Below are 15,498 nucleotides of genomic sequence, written 5' to 3'. Positions count from 1 at the left end.
GGAGAAGGCAGGATAAGCCCGAGAGGTCCAGCTTCAGGTGAGCGACCTGCACGCAGCAGGTGTTATCGGTGATGACTTTCAAGCTCCTGAACAGTCCCCAGACTGGAAAGCACAGGACCCCTCAGAGCAGACAGCTCAGTCCTAGAACAAATTAGAGGATGTGGCTGAGTTGATGAGATTACAGCATCAGTAGGGGTGTGTATTCTGGGGCCGGGCCCTCTAAGTCCTGACCCTGCTGGGAGCAGACCATGCTTCGTACATCACTGTCAGAGGCCAGGGTAGCAAGGAGGCAGTCAAGATGGTTATTTCTCAACTGGACTCAGGTGGGAGCCAGCAGAGGGCACATGGCCCCTACATGGAGGCATCATCTAGGGAAGGGGTAGGTGAAAGAAAGCCCCCACAGAGTCTGGACTTTCAATGGACTCAGTGACAACCAGGGTTACCTATTTATTATTTGAAAACCTGAACAATATCTTGTTTATCTATTTGTTTCCCCTTATGAACAGGAATCAACACAGTGGGTGGTTACATCAGTGACTGGAACTGAGGATAGTGTTATTATTCTGCACATCTGAACCTTATGTGAAAAAAATATTCAGGTGTTGTCAGGGACTCAGTTCTATTATAAACTGACTAAAACAGGACTTCCCTGGTGGCTCATCAGGTTAAGGATCTGGTGTGGGTTTGAACTCTTGTCCTTGAACTTCCACATGCTCAGGGTATGGCCAAAAACAAACAAAATTGACTAAAACAATAAGCTCCAATTGAAAAGACTGACCTCAATTCAGTAGAGAGCATATGAGACCTCACAACTGAAGTAGAATAAAGTATACTAATCATTTCATATCTTGACCAAAAATTTTAACTAACTTTTTTATTTCCTTGTGGATACTTCAAGTATTCTTTTAAGATTATTTAATATTTGGAGAACCAGATACCATTACATTTCACATATAAATGGTAGAACACAAAAGATGTATTTGAAAACAATCTTTGTTTAATAATGCTAAGTTTCTGGAGTTCCCGTCATGGCGCAGAGGAAATGAATCCAACTAAGAACTATGAGGTTGCAGGTTTGATCCCTGGCCTCACTCAGTGGGTTAAGGATCTGGTGTTGCCATGAGCTGTAGTGTAGGCCAGTAGCTGTAGCTCCCATTAGACGCCTGGCCTGGGAACCTCCACATGCAGTGGGTGCAGCCCTAAAAAGCTTAAAAAAAAATAGTGTTGATGTTGTTATGTAAGTCTAGGAAAGATTTAAAATTTGTTTTTACTTGAAAAGTTTACTGTTTATCACTAAGATAATGGGGATACATCTATAATTTGATCATCAGGAACAAGAAATAAAGATTTTTCTGTAGAGGCTCCAAATTGAACCCTGTTTTGACAATAAAAATCATGACTTGGGCATATGTTTGTCATTTAGTTAGGGTTTGCTGAGCACACTAAAAGTTTTTTGTATTTTCACAAACTCAATATTAAGAAATCTGTGAAGTAAGAATGCAGATTCATTCATAGATATCCCTCATACTTGAAATTAAATGTGTTTTAGGGAAAATATTTTTACTTACTTTAACTTTGAACAAAAAAATACTGAGATGATTAGATATAACTTTTATTTTCAACAAGAACTTATAATTCATTTGTTTATAAGACAAGGTGAAATAAAAGGTAATATAACCACTCTTTAAAATATTAGATTGTATCGATAGTGACTTCATAGAACTAAATGAGCTTATTATGTCCTAAAACATTAAAATTATCTTCCATATATTATGAACTGGCATTCAAACCCAGAGTTCTTATACATAAATTCCATATGTTAACAAAATTTATTATACATACATAGCTGTTGTGAATATATTTTAGAGGATCCCAACACATGTTCTTTTCTTGGTAAACAATGAGCATTATGACAAATGAAGACAGTGAATAAGGGACATTAAGTCAGCTTTGATCCCATTATTCAGAAATCCATACAGAATAGGGTTAAGACAACAGGACATCATGCCTAGCAAGTGACAGATACAGTACACCAGCTTGAAGTGCCTGTTTGAAATCAGGTTATCGTTGAAATCAGTCACCACGTGGAATAGGTGCAGAGGCATCCAGCTCACTGCAAACACTAGTATCAAGACGGTCAGTCTGTAGAAGACACTTCGAGACCGTTTTCTTAGTCTCATAATAGAACGGCTTACTCTCATCTCAGGAACATCTGAGTTTTCTTCTGGTTTCACCTCGAAGCAGGTGGGCACCCCTGGCATGAACTTATTGGATGGAGGGGGCTGGCTCTGCATGGAGCCCACCTTCCCTGGAGGCCTTCCTTCACGGCTCTCGAGGGCAGGTCCAGCTGGAGCTGGCCGCACACAGGCCGTTTTCTTGCTGTATCTCCTTCTGTGTCTTCGTATGAATGAGTAGGTCCACTTTGGGCGGTGGGAGAGCTTCGCCTGAGGTCCGCTTCTCTTGGCAGGCTGAACAGTCAAGTTGATCATCTCGTTTTCTTCCAGCTTGCTGTCTTGACTGGACAACCCACAGCTTATGGTCCTGCAGACACTGGTATGACTCACGGTGAGACAGACCAAGGGCAGAATGTACTGAACAAGCAACAGAGAGATTGTAAAAGCAATTCTGTACGAATCAGATGGCCACGACTCAACACATAAATACCGGCTGCTCAGCCACGCTGAGCCAAAGCTTTCCTGGAGTTCCACGAGGCTGTGAAACACCGGGAGGGGAGAGCAAATGGCAAAGCCCAGCGTCCAGACTGTCGCAATCAGAAAGTAGCCATGGTTTGCTGTTAAATTATTGGACACAGGATTTTTTATCATGTGATACCTGACGATGGCAATTGATATTAAAATTAAGGTTGAAACCAGAACTGTCACACACTGAAGAAAAGGCATAATGTGACACATGACCTTGCCAAACATCCACTGATCCAGCAAGACAGAGGTCAGAGTGAAGGGTGAGCAAAAAAGCACAACCAAGATATCAGAGAAGGCCAAGTTCCCTATGAGGAAGTTGACAGTGGTTTTCTGATTTCGCTTCCTCATGACAGCCATCAAAATAAGGAGATTCCCCATGAAACCAAGAAGACTTACAAAGGTATAGAGTCCAATCAGAAAATACTGCAAGTCATCCACACTGCCTTTATAGTCCTCCCAGACAGGGAAACCAGAATTCCGAGTGGCCACAGTATTGTTCTCAGAGGCAAGTGTCTTGTTGTAATAATCTGGGATCTCTGAACCCATGTTGTACCCCTGGGTGGAATAAAAAGGCGCTAATTAGCCACCTGAAAAAACATGACTACTCTCCATTATCCACTGAGAAGGAACCAAAGGTGTACGGTCTGCTGCCGTTACTTTAGTCACCTCCTAAGAAAGTTAAGCGACATCTTTAACTGGCCCCAAGAACAAATATTAGCTGATAACAATTACTATAAGTTTAAATCTATCATCATTTCCATGGTGTGTTAAAACAGCAGAACTTGTTTTTGTTTTTTGTTTTTTTTTAAAGCCACATCCTGTGCAGGCATATGGACACTCCCAGGCTACAGGTCAAATCAGAGCTACAGTTTTTTGCCTACACCACAGCCACAGCACTGAGGGATTCAAGCCACATCTTTGACCTACACCACAGCTCAAAGCAATGCTGGATCCTTAACCTACTGAGCCAGGCCAGGGATCAAACCCAAGCCTCAAGGATACTAGTCAGACTCGTTTCTGCTGAGCTGCAGTGGGACCTCCTTGATTTTTTTGTTTTCACAGAAGGTTTTTTTTTTTTTTTTAAATGTATGTTCCTGGCCTAGGGGTTGAATCGGAGTTGCAGTTGGGGCCTACACCACAGCCATAGCAACACCACATCTGAGCCATATCTGTGACCTACACTGCAGCTTGCAGCAATGCCAGATCCTTCACCCACAGAAGGAGGCCAGGGATCAAACCTGAATCCAAAAGGAGACTATGTTAGGTCCTTAACACGCTGAACTAAAACAGAAACTCCTAGGACCTTGTTTTTTATTTATCTTTTTGTCTTTTGTCTTTTTAGGGCCGTGTCTGAGGCACATGGAGGTTCCCAGGCTAGGGGTCCAGTTGGAGCTGCAGCTGCAAGCTTACACCACAGCCACAGCAATGCTGGATCCTTAACCCACTGAGTGAGACCAGGGATTGAACCCACAACCTCATGGTTCCTAGTCGGATTCATTTCCACTGCTCCAGGAAGGGAACTCCATTGTTTTTTAAATTTATGTAGAAATACTCTAAAGGAAAGGAAAAGCAAATGTGGGTAAGAACTTCAGGAGATCTGATTTACTAGAACTAATTAATAGTGTTCTCTAGTCAAGGTAACTACTACATGTTGTTGTCTTATAATCTCACCTTAAACATTCCTTCTTTCCTGACATCAATCAAGGTCAGACTTAAAAGTCACCTGCCCTACAGTATTCCTTGATCTATTCAGCTGAACATGACTCCTTTTGGAACCTCTGCATATTTTTTGTTCATAGCTGTCTGATGCTACAGGACACAATTTGTTTTGCCCTTCAGTGATCATAAAATCCAGTCTACCTTATTTATGTATAAGCAGGGGGAAAGCAGAAACTGTCCTCTACCATAAAACATGGCACAGTAACTTCACCATGGAAGGTGTTTAAATATTTACAGGAAAATGAAAAATTCAAACAAAAATAAATATTTATGGGAAAAGTAAAGTTCGAACAAAAATCGAGTTCATGAAGTCTTCAAATCTAAGCTTCTCAAGTATAGAGACACTAGCTCAGGATCTACGTGTATACAGTAGGCACTCAATAAATGTTTATCAAGTGGTACTACAGATACGAGACCATGATCCTATAAGGCAAAGTCATCTCATGACCAGCTCTCGGTCCTCTGAGCTGTTCATATTATTGTGAATTAAACTACTGAATGGTGGCTGCTGGTGTTTTATTTATTTATTTATTTTGTATTTTTTAAAATTAGAGTTGATTTAAAATGTTGTGCCAATTTCTGCTGTACAAAAAAGTGACTCAGTCATACACACACACACATCCTTTTTCTCATACTATCTTCCATGGACACAATTCCCTATGCTGTACAGTAGGATGCTGGTTTTCTTTAAGACAAAACTTACCAGAGTTCCCATCGTGGCTCAGTGGTTAACAAATCCGACTAGGAACCATGAGGTTGCGGGTTCAATCCCTGGCCTTGCTCAGTGGGTTAAGGATCCTGCATTGCTGTGCCTGTGGTGTAGGCTGGCAGCTACAGCTCCCATTGGAGCCCTAGCCTGGGAATCTCCATATCCCGCAGGTGCGGCCCTAGAAAAGACAAAAAAGAGAAAAAAACAAACAAAAACCAAAATTTACCTGTTGATTTTTTAATTTAAAAATTGAAAATAGATTTCAACCTTAAAAAGACTAAATAAATTCATATTGTTTCAGGAAGATATCAAAGCATAAATTAAATGTAGAAGTTAGACTAATACAGCATTCTGTAATAAGTTTTTTCATTTCAAGGAAATTAATAATGTAATATTAATACCACAATATTACTTATTTACTGCTACATATTAGAGATTGGACAGAATTGCCTAATGAACTACAAAATTACCTATAATACATCAAAAAGAGACAAAGGAATGCCTTACTACTGATATGGGGATAGTCTTAGTGGTCTGGATAGAAGATCAGACCACCCACCACAATCCCTTCAGTCAAAGTCCAATCCAGAGCAAGGATCTAACTCTTTTCAATTCAATGAAAGCTGAGAGAGAGGTAAGGAAGCTGCAGAAGAAAATTTGAAGCTTCTGGAGGTTAGATAACAAGGCTGAAGGAAAGAAGCTGCCTCCATAACATAAAAGTACAAAGTGAACCAACAAATGATGATATAGAATCTGCAGCAAATTACTTACAAGATATAGCAAAGATATTCATGAGGTGGCTACATTACACAACAGATTTTCAACATTGACCAGACAGCCTTGTAATGGAAGAAGATGTCATCTAGGATCTTTACAGTGAGAGAGGAGAAGTCAATGTCTGGCTTCAAACTTCAAAGGACAGGCTGACTCTCTTGTTAGGGGCTAATGCAGCTAAGTTGAAACCAGCACTTATTTACCTTCTGAAAATACTAGGGCCTTTAAGAATTATGCTGAATCTCCTCTGCCTGTGCTCTATAAATGAAACAACAAAGCCTGAAGAGCAGCACATCCATTGACAACATGGTTTACTGAATACTTTCAGCCCACTGTTGAGACCTACTGCTTAGGAAAAAAAAAAAGATGCCTTTCAAAATGTTACTGCTCTTGGACAAAGCCCCCAGTCACCCAAGGGCTCTGACAGGGATGTAAGAGATTAATGTTTTTTTGTCTGCTAACTACAGCATCCACTCTGTAGCCCAGAAGTCAAGGAGTAATTTCAGCTTGCAAGTGTTATTATTTAAGAGACACATTTTTTTGTAAGTCTATGGCTGCCATAGATAATGACTCCTCTGATGGATTAGGTAAAGTCAGTTGAAAAAGTTCTGGAAAAGATTCACCATTCTAGATGCCATTAAGAATATCTGTGATTCATGGGAAGGGGTCAAAATATCAACATGAACAGGAGTATGGAAGAAGTTGATTCCAACCTTCACGGATGGCTTTGAAGGGTTCAAGATTTCAGGGGAGGAAGGAACTGCAGATGTGGTGGAAACAGCAAGACAACTAGAATCAGAAGTGGAGCCTGAAGATGTGACTGAGTTGCTGCATCTCATGATAAAACTTTAACGAGGGTAGAATTACTTCTTAGGGATGAACAAAGAAACTGGTTTCTTGAGCTAGAATCTACTCCTGGTGAAGATGCTGTGAAGGATGCTAAAATGACAAGAGAGGATTTAGAATCTGGCATAAACTTAGTTGATAAGAGAGCAGAAGGCTTTGAGAGGATTGACTCCAATTTAAAAAGAACTTCTACTGTGGGTAAAATACAATCAGACAGGCTTTTGCGCTACAGAGAAATCATTCCTGAAAGGAACAACTGATGCAGCCAACTTCAGTGTTGTCTTAGTTTAAGAGATTACGTCAGCTGCCCCAACTTTCAGGTACCACCAGCCTGATCCGTTAACAGCCTCAACTTTGAGACAAGACTCCCCACACCAGCAAAAAGGTTTATGACTCAATGAAGGCTTGGATGATGGTAACACTTCTTAGCAATAAAGTACTTTTTAGAGTCCCTGTTGTGGTGCAGTGGAAATGACTCTGACTAGCATCCATGAGGATTCGGGTTTGATCCCTAGCCTTGCTCAGTGGGTAGGGGATCCAGCATTGCTGTGAGCTGTGGTGTATGTAGCAGACGCAGCTCGGATCCACCATTGCTGTGGCTGTGGTGTAGGCCAGCAGCTGCAACTCCAGTTCAACCCCTAGCCTGGGAAATTCCATATGCCAAGAGTGCGGCCCTAAAAAACAAACAAACAACAACAAAAAAATTACTTTTAAATTAAGGTATGAATATTGTTTTTAAAGACAGAATGCTATTGCACATTTAGATTATAGTATGGTGTAAACACACCTTTTATATGCACTGGGAAACCAAAAACTCACGTGATTTGCCAAATTGCAATGACTTGGAGCCAAACCAGCAGCATCTCTGAGGTCTGCTCATAAATATCTTTATTGATAAAGGCTATCACATAGCAACTTTCTGTTTTACTTAAATAGTAAAAATGACTTACAGCATTTTTTATTTAAATGAAAAAGTACACCAGATGGCACCATTGATCACTGATAACTTTTCTATTTTATGCACACAAATACTGGCTTCATTAAATAATAAAACCACTGCCTTGTTAGTAAGCAAGGAAAAAAATGCCCCCTCAAGTATTCACTGGACACAGGAAAAATTGAGGGCAACACTTCTTTCCTTCCCTAAACAACACTAATTTACACATAATTTTCAAGGAGGCTCCTTTCTCTAGTAACTAAGAAAATGAGTTGTTTCTTCCTTTATTCATTCAACTAGCATTTACTGAACATCTAATACCCTAGGCGCTTTGCAAGACTCTGGTGGATAAGGTGCTTTGCAAGGCTCTGACTCATATAGGTGCCATGTGAGGAATATTCTGAGAACTTAATTCAAGGTTCCCACCAATAATTACAGATTGCAATGACTGATATATAAAAGGCTCTGGGTGATGGATGATGGCTGACTGAACAAATGAATAAATGAATGAACAGCATTCTTCTGATGGTCAGCGATGTCCTTTTTTTTAACTACAGCCTGAACACTTGCACTGTTGGGGATCAATGATGAATATTTATGTGTACCTATTGACAGACTAATAAATTATCACTTCCCCTTACGCTTTTCTCTCACCTAACATTCGTTCATTCATTCATTCATTTATTTTATTCTGGCGTAACTATGTGGTTAATCTTCTCCTGTTTTCCTGTAGCCCAGCCACACACAGAACACCTAATATGGTGCTCTTCATGAAAGGAGCAGTCTGCCAATCTTTGCTCTGGTGGGTGACCCCTTACAACTGCATAATGGATATTGCAAAAATGGGGGGGCAGTTAATAGGGAAGGCCAAGCTGTTCCTTCAAAAGTGCCTCCTTGTAGCCAAGGGACATTTGAAACATTATGAAAATTCTGTCCAATAAGATTCAAGTCTTTGCTTTCTTAAGATCGAAAAATCTGGAGTTCTCTTGTGGCACAACAGAAAAGAACCTGACTAGTAACCATGAGGTTTCAGGTTTGATCCCTGGCCTCGCTCAGTGGCTTTGGGATCCGTTGTTACCACGAACTGCGGTATAGGTTGCAGATTCAGCTTAGATCCCACATTGCTGTGGCATAGGCTGGTGGCCTGGGAACCTCCATATGCCGTGTGTACACTCCTAAAAAGAAGAAAAGAAAAAGGAAAAAGGAAAAAAAAAGATCGAAAGATCTACGGTAGAGGCATAACTTTAAAATGAAAGGAAAAAAGCACACAGGATTTCTTTCCTGAAACTTACCCCTTCACTTTTTTTTTTTTTTCCCCTGAAAAGCACAAAAGGCAAGCCTATCATGGGAATGTAAATCTCTTTAATAACCACCTGCATTTCAACAAGTGTTACAAGGAAAGTTGTACCATTTCATGCAGCCCAAGCATTTTATCCATAATAAAAGTCATGTTAAATGTGAACTTCTCTTCATCCCATATCACTAGAGAAATTATGAAACAGAGACTGTTTAAAAAAAGAAATATTATTTTAGAAGAAATCTGATATTGACTTATGAAACCTCTGCAATGCCTAATTGTGAGATTTTGTTCTTCTCTTTTATATCTCGTTTTTAAAGCCCTTGCCCTCAGAATTCCCGGGCTGAAACATTAAACTTAAATTCTCAAAGTAAAAAGTGAAAAAAAATTCAAGCTCTTGGTCAAACTGTGGTGACTCAAAAAAAAAAAAAAAAAGAAAGAAAGAAAAGAAAAGAAAAAAGCAATGTCTTATAAAGACATATTTAGTTATATTGTAATTTATATGACACCAAGATGAAAGGAATCTTGAGAACAGACTTTAGGTATGCTAATTAAATAATTCTTAAAAAAAGAATGATGAGAAGAATGGCCAGGAACTTGGACGACTGAGCTTATACTTTTAAATAAGGTCGCTTTGTTAGGGTCATTTCCTGCCTTATGAAAATGCACATCTTCTTCTAAAAAAGGATGCCAATCACACGAAGAAAAGACATGTAATTTTCTTTTTTTTCCTCTCTAGCAAAGCTAAAATGTCAACCATGCCTACTTTGCTGCCATCTGGAAAAATGGCGAGATTCCATGTTCTCAAATATTCCCACGATTTATTCCTAAAGCCAAAATCTGGAAAAATTAGGATCCGAAATTTGAATCAGCTCCGCTCAGCTGATAAAGACGCAGGCACTTGCCACGCTCTCCCCAATTCTAATGGCAGTTTTTCTACTGGGAGAAATCTGAAATCTACAATTGCCTTGGGAGTGCAGATTCCGCTGGGAGCGCCTCAGGCGACTTCAACGTCCACCCTGATGTCTCCGGGCTTCGAACCAACAGGATGGGTTCAGTCCATTTAAAAGGAACCTAAAGGTCCGCGAGATGGGGAGAAATACCGGGTTTCGGAACTCAAGGCGCAGAGCCGTGTTAGGGCGTCCGTTCCCGACCGCAGACCTGGGCTCACAGCTTCCCGGTCGCCGGCATCATTGGGCAGCGCGGCAGGTGCAGGGCGCCGCAGACCCAGCCGGGACCCCATACCCCACTGGCCCGCCTCCTAGGGGACCCCGGCCCTCTCTTCCAGCTCGGCTCTGCGCGCCCACCCGGGGGCGCCTGTTTCGCAGCTCCTCCGGGTCTCTCCACGCCGCACAGTGGCGGACCCCGCCACCAGCTCTACCCCTTCCCCACCTCGATGCTCCCCGAGCCCCCACCCCCCGGGCGACCCTACCTGCGGGTGAACGAGGGGAGGCAGAGGATGGAATACCCAGTCTCCCGGACCACCTGCCGAGGCCGCGCGGGAACGTGTGTTTCGGGGCCGGCGTGGGCGCGGCGCCTTCACAGCTCCCGCGCCCAGGGGACGCTTCAAGGCCACGTTTTCTCTTTTTTCGGAGAAATAATAATAATAAAAACCTGAACCAAAGCAGGGTGCTGCTCTCTCGCACCTTCCGGAGTGAGATGGGGAGGCGCCTGGGCTGAGGTTGGCCTGACCTGCAGGGATGCGGGGCCGCGGGGCGGGTGGCGAGACGCCCCCGCGAAGCAGGGACTGGTTCCTCTTGGAGCCGCAGAGAGAGGCGTGGGCGCGGGCTGGGGGTGATGGGGCTGGACCCACGGTTCCTGGGGCTGCGCTGGGCTTCGCGAGGATGCAAGAGAGGACGAGGTCGAAAAAGTTGTTGTAGGTTAAAAAGCAAAAACAAACAAAACTTGTCCTCCCATTTCTACTCTATGAAATCTCTATCCCTAATGCCTCCAAATTTGTATAGCGCACCCTTGCCTTATTTTTAGTTATTACTTGTCAGGTACTTTAGGGTGTGTGTGTGTGTGTGTGTGTGTGTGTGTGTGTGTGTGTGTGTGTGTGTGACACACACAGAGAGAGAGAGAGAGAGAGAGAGAAGGAAGAAGAGATTGGGGATGAAATGTATACAATCCTCTGTGCCTCCGCCCCGTAATTTAAAAGGCTTATTCTTCCAGCCTTCCTCAAAAGGCTGGTTCCAGAGTTAATGATGAGGAACCTTGAAGATGTAGAAACAAAGAATAGCTGTTGGGCTGGGCAAGGTAATAATTTAGACTATAAATCCCCCTTGTAGCAGAATCCACAGAATCACCTAACTCCCAGTTCCCTGAAAGATAACGGATAAAAACCCCATATGTTCCTAGGTTGTTTTTACAGGAAATAGACACCCCCCCTTCCACCCCTCCAGATGAAAACTGCTAACCACAAGCACAGAGACCCTGGACCAGTTGAAACTAGACTGTTGATGCTTGAAACTTCACCTGATGCCAACCAATCTGAGAATTTTCCAAGAGCTGACACACACTTTGCAGCCCCTTCCCTGGAACTGCATGAGCTGCTCATTGCCTTTGCTTGGTGCCCTGCACTAAACACTGTACTTTAATTCACTGCAACCTGGAATCAGTAGCTTGGCTTTACTGAATGCAGGCCAGCTGACCCACGTTTGGTTCTGTAGCAGATAGAGGTCCACATGTCTTTGACCATAGCCCCACCCAAGAAAGGATGTATTAATTGCACACCTTTTCTTTTCTTGCAGCGCCTGAGGTGTATAGAAGTTCCCTGAGCTAAGGATTGAACATGAGCCTCCAGTGCAACCACAGCTGTGGCAATGCCAGATCCTTAACCCACTGCACCGGACTGGGGATTGGACCAGAGCCACAGCAGCAACCTGAACCTTTGCAGAGACAACACTGATCCTTAATTTGCTGCACCAAAATGGGAACTACTAATTGTACACTTTAAAATTGAAGAATGGTTATGTGACAGTCACAGCATCACATATGCGGTGATGAGTGCAATCCCGTGGGACAAGCACTCTATAAACTGGAGAGGACTGGTACATAAAATCTATTTTCTGGGGGCAGCACCCACTAGCTCTTAGCACAGAAGTCACCAAAAAAGTCTTGTGGTATTTATCTGTTGAATTTTAGCATTTGATACTTAAGGGATCTGTATAGATTGCTGTTTTATCTGCCAGGAGTCATCCAAGAGCCTTTAAATACCCCAGTATATCCGGTTCCCATTTCATGCCTCACTGTTCTAACACAATAGGCCATTTGAGCTGATCTGTGGGCTATGCAGTGGATGCAAGGAAGGAAGTGTCTAGAAGGGCTGCCTGGTGAGAAGAGAAAGCTTGGTTCTCGGACTTTCTTAACTCCAGCATCTGTACGGTGACGCGCCACACCCTCCACGTATGTTTCTACCCTTCCATGCCATGCCCAGTTAGTTACAATACACCTGGCTTCCAAGTGCACATTGGCTTTAAAACAACTTCCAAATGAAGCCCATTGTGACTATTGCCCACGAGGGATAAATTTCCCCCCTTCTCCCTCTTAAGTTCTTGCAGCTGGACCAATGATAAAATTGAGGCAAGACAGGTGAACAGGAGAAAAAGAAATAAAAATTAATTCATGTGTATAGAGGTGTCCTAAAAATGAGAGCAGGGGCCAAAGCCGGCAGCTTTTACACCTCTTAGACAAAGAAACAACGCATTTGTGAAGAATTGACAGGACAAAGGAATTTACACTTTGGGTGTTTAATTAGGGAGGAACCTAAACAGAGTTTGGGGTTAGGGTGGGAAAGTAAAGTAACAAGGTGTATTCATACAGGCTTCTCACCCCAGATTTCCCACCTCTGATGGTAAGGCTGTAGGGAGGGCACCTTCCATACAGTAGGTTTATTTCTGTTTTTAGGGAGTCAGAGGAGAGGGTCAGACTGCTCTTCTTGCACTGGTCATTTCGTAAGTGACTTTATCTCAAAATAATGCATATGCCATTATGGGATATTTGGGGATGTCCTACCCTTATCCCTATACCATCTTTCAAAAAAAATATACAACTAGTCTATGCTACAAGCTTTTGCATATTAAAAGTATAAGATGGATTGTAATTCTTTCTTTCCCAGAATTTTTTTTTTCTTTTGATGACATGAACCCTGAGGTTGAAGTAACAATTATTACACATATCTTTGAGATGAAGATTTTGGTTAACTCACCTTTTCTCTTCTCATCTCTCTCTCCCTATCTCTCTCTCTCTCTCTCTCTCTCTCACATACACACACACACACACACACACACACACACACACACACACACACACGTCTCAAATATATAGTCAGAATTTCTTCTTTATATATTATATACATGTTTGATAGACATGGAGAGAACACATTATTAGGAATCCTTTTTTTTCATTTGTTTGTTTCGGGGCGAATAGGAGGCATATGGGGATTCCCAGGCTAGGGGTCTAATCGGAGCTGTAGCAGCTTGGCCTATGCCACAGCAACTCAGGATCCGAGCTGCGTCTGGAACCTACTCCACCACTCACAGGAAGGCCAGGGATCGAACCTATGTCCTCATGAATACTAGTCAGGTTCTTTTTTTTGAATAAGTTGTGAATGTGAAAATTCCAACAAAATGCTACATAAAGAGGAAGATAAGTGTGCTTAGATCTTCAAATTTTCCAGGAGGGATTCAAGATTAATCATCATTCTTTTTAGAACATAATAGAGTAATTTTATTTCTATTTGATGGAGTAATATTCAAGCAAAGGGGAAAATACCCCTGGGAACAGAAATAGTAATGTCCACCTCTGCTTTATGTCTTTATTCCACTCACTATTTATAAAATGTTCATTTGGGAAATTAAGTTGGATTTTATGTGTGTTACAAAATTAAACTGGCTGTTTTCCAGTTCCCATGGTTCTTTATCAGTTATAGAGGAAAAGCGTTATCTATAAAGGTAAAGGTTAAAAATTACTTGGGATGCCTAGACAAATTGTTGAATAATAAAACACTCTCCAGACAATGCCTGGGGTGACATTTCTCTGAGGAATGTCTGTTGTTTTTGTCAAAGTTATTGTTGTATTTTAATAACAGTTACCATTTGTGAAGGACAATTACTGCAGTGCTTTGATATAATCTCAAATAATATGTGATCTCGAATTTCAGTTGTAGGAGTAGTGGAAGTAAGTAAACAAAGAAAATAGTATTGTCTTGTGTGTTTCATTTTTTCCTCTGAGAACTTTTTTTATATTTATTAAGCGTAAACATTTTTTTGTTTACTGTTTCTATCACAATAAATTTGAATATTTAATTCTTTTTTTAATTTCATTTTCTATTATCCAGAACAGTTTTTTTTTTTTTTGTCACCCTTTCTTTTTTTTTTTTTTTTTTTTTGCTATTTCTTGGGCCGCTCCCGCGGCATATGGAGGTTCCCAGGCTAGGGGTCGAATCGGAGCTGTAGCCACTGGCCTACACCAGAGCCACAGCAACGCAGGATCCGAGCCACGTCTGCAACCTACACCACAGCTCACGGCAACGTCGGATCGTGAACCCACTGAGCAAGGGCAGGGACCGAACCCGCAACCTCATGGTTCCTAGTCGGATTTGTTAACCACTGTGCCACGACGGGAACTCCTGAATATTTAATTCTTAAGAGGTATGGTAAAGGCCATTTCTGTGTGTTAAATTTTTTTTTTTTGTCTTTTCTAGGGCCGCTCCTGGGACATATGGAGGTTCCCAGGCTAGTGGTCTAATCAGAGCTGTAACACCGGCCTATGCCAGAGCCACAGCAAAATGGGATCCGAGCTGTGTCTGCAACCTACACCACAGCTCATGGCAACACTGGATCCTGAACCCACTGAGCAAGGCCAGGGATTGAACCTGCAACCTCATGGTTTCTAGTCAGATTCGTTAACCACTGAGCCATGAGGGGAACTCCTAAAAATATTTTTATGATGCGTTTCTTTGGAATCAAAGTAGTGTGTTATATAATTAATATTTGGGACTTAAAATAAGAAACTAACTTTTAATGGTGAAATACATGCAATTTTTTAAGTAACAAAAGCTACTTTTAAAAAAGCTAACACTAAATATTTGCATGCATAGTGTCCTTTCCCCAGGGAATTCAGTGATAATTTTGAGGTGCTAACGGGGAACTATAAACATTTTATTACCTTCTTCTGAAAAGAACTATGCTACTTAAGCAAAACTTTTTCTTTTTGATGCTCTAATGACTAAACCATTAAATATAAAGCAGTGACTGATTCCAGAGAGAGTATACAGTTCTTTCTTAAGGTAATTTTTCATGTTAAAAATAGATACACACTTACATGCAAAATATGTGTATAGTTATGCAATCACATATCACACATTTATTTGTATAATGGTTGTTTGTCAGAACAGATGGATTGCAGCCAGGTTTTATTCCACATGAATGGTGTGGCTTTAGACAAAAACACCTGATCTTTTTAGTCTTTCTTTGTCTATAAAATGAGATGTTTTAATCAGCAGGTCTGAAGC

The 15,498-nt window shown here is 41.6% G+C and overlaps 1 protein-coding gene across 1 annotated transcript; it reads right to left on the bottom strand.

Annotated features, from left to right (window-relative positions):
- Positions 1-1,768: 1,768 nt before the first annotated feature.
- On the bottom strand, positions 1,769-3,530 carry NPY5R (neuropeptide Y receptor Y5). Its single transcript, XM_047799023.1, has one exon. It carries the CDS (start codon positions 3,246-3,248, stop codon positions 1,908-1,910), a length of 1,341 nt encoding a protein of 446 aa, XP_047654979.1. The 5' UTR covers positions 3,249-3,530; the 3' UTR covers positions 1,769-1,907.
- Positions 3,531-15,498: the final 11,968 nt, after the last annotated feature.

This window comes from Phacochoerus africanus, chromosome 10 (genome assembly GCF_016906955.1).
Source record: "Phacochoerus africanus isolate WHEZ1 chromosome 10, ROS_Pafr_v1, whole genome shotgun sequence".
Classification (NCBI taxonomy): domain Eukaryota; kingdom Metazoa; phylum Chordata; class Mammalia; order Artiodactyla; family Suidae; genus Phacochoerus; species Phacochoerus africanus.
Note: the sequence above shows the minus strand (reverse complement) of the source record. Positions and strands in the feature narration are given on the sequence as shown.

Bases quoted from the DNA above. Each gene is read 5' to 3' on its own strand.
- NPY5R (XM_047799023.1), bottom strand. From the start codon at position 3,248: ATGGGTTCAGAGATCCCAGATTATTACAACAAGACACTTGCCTCTGAG.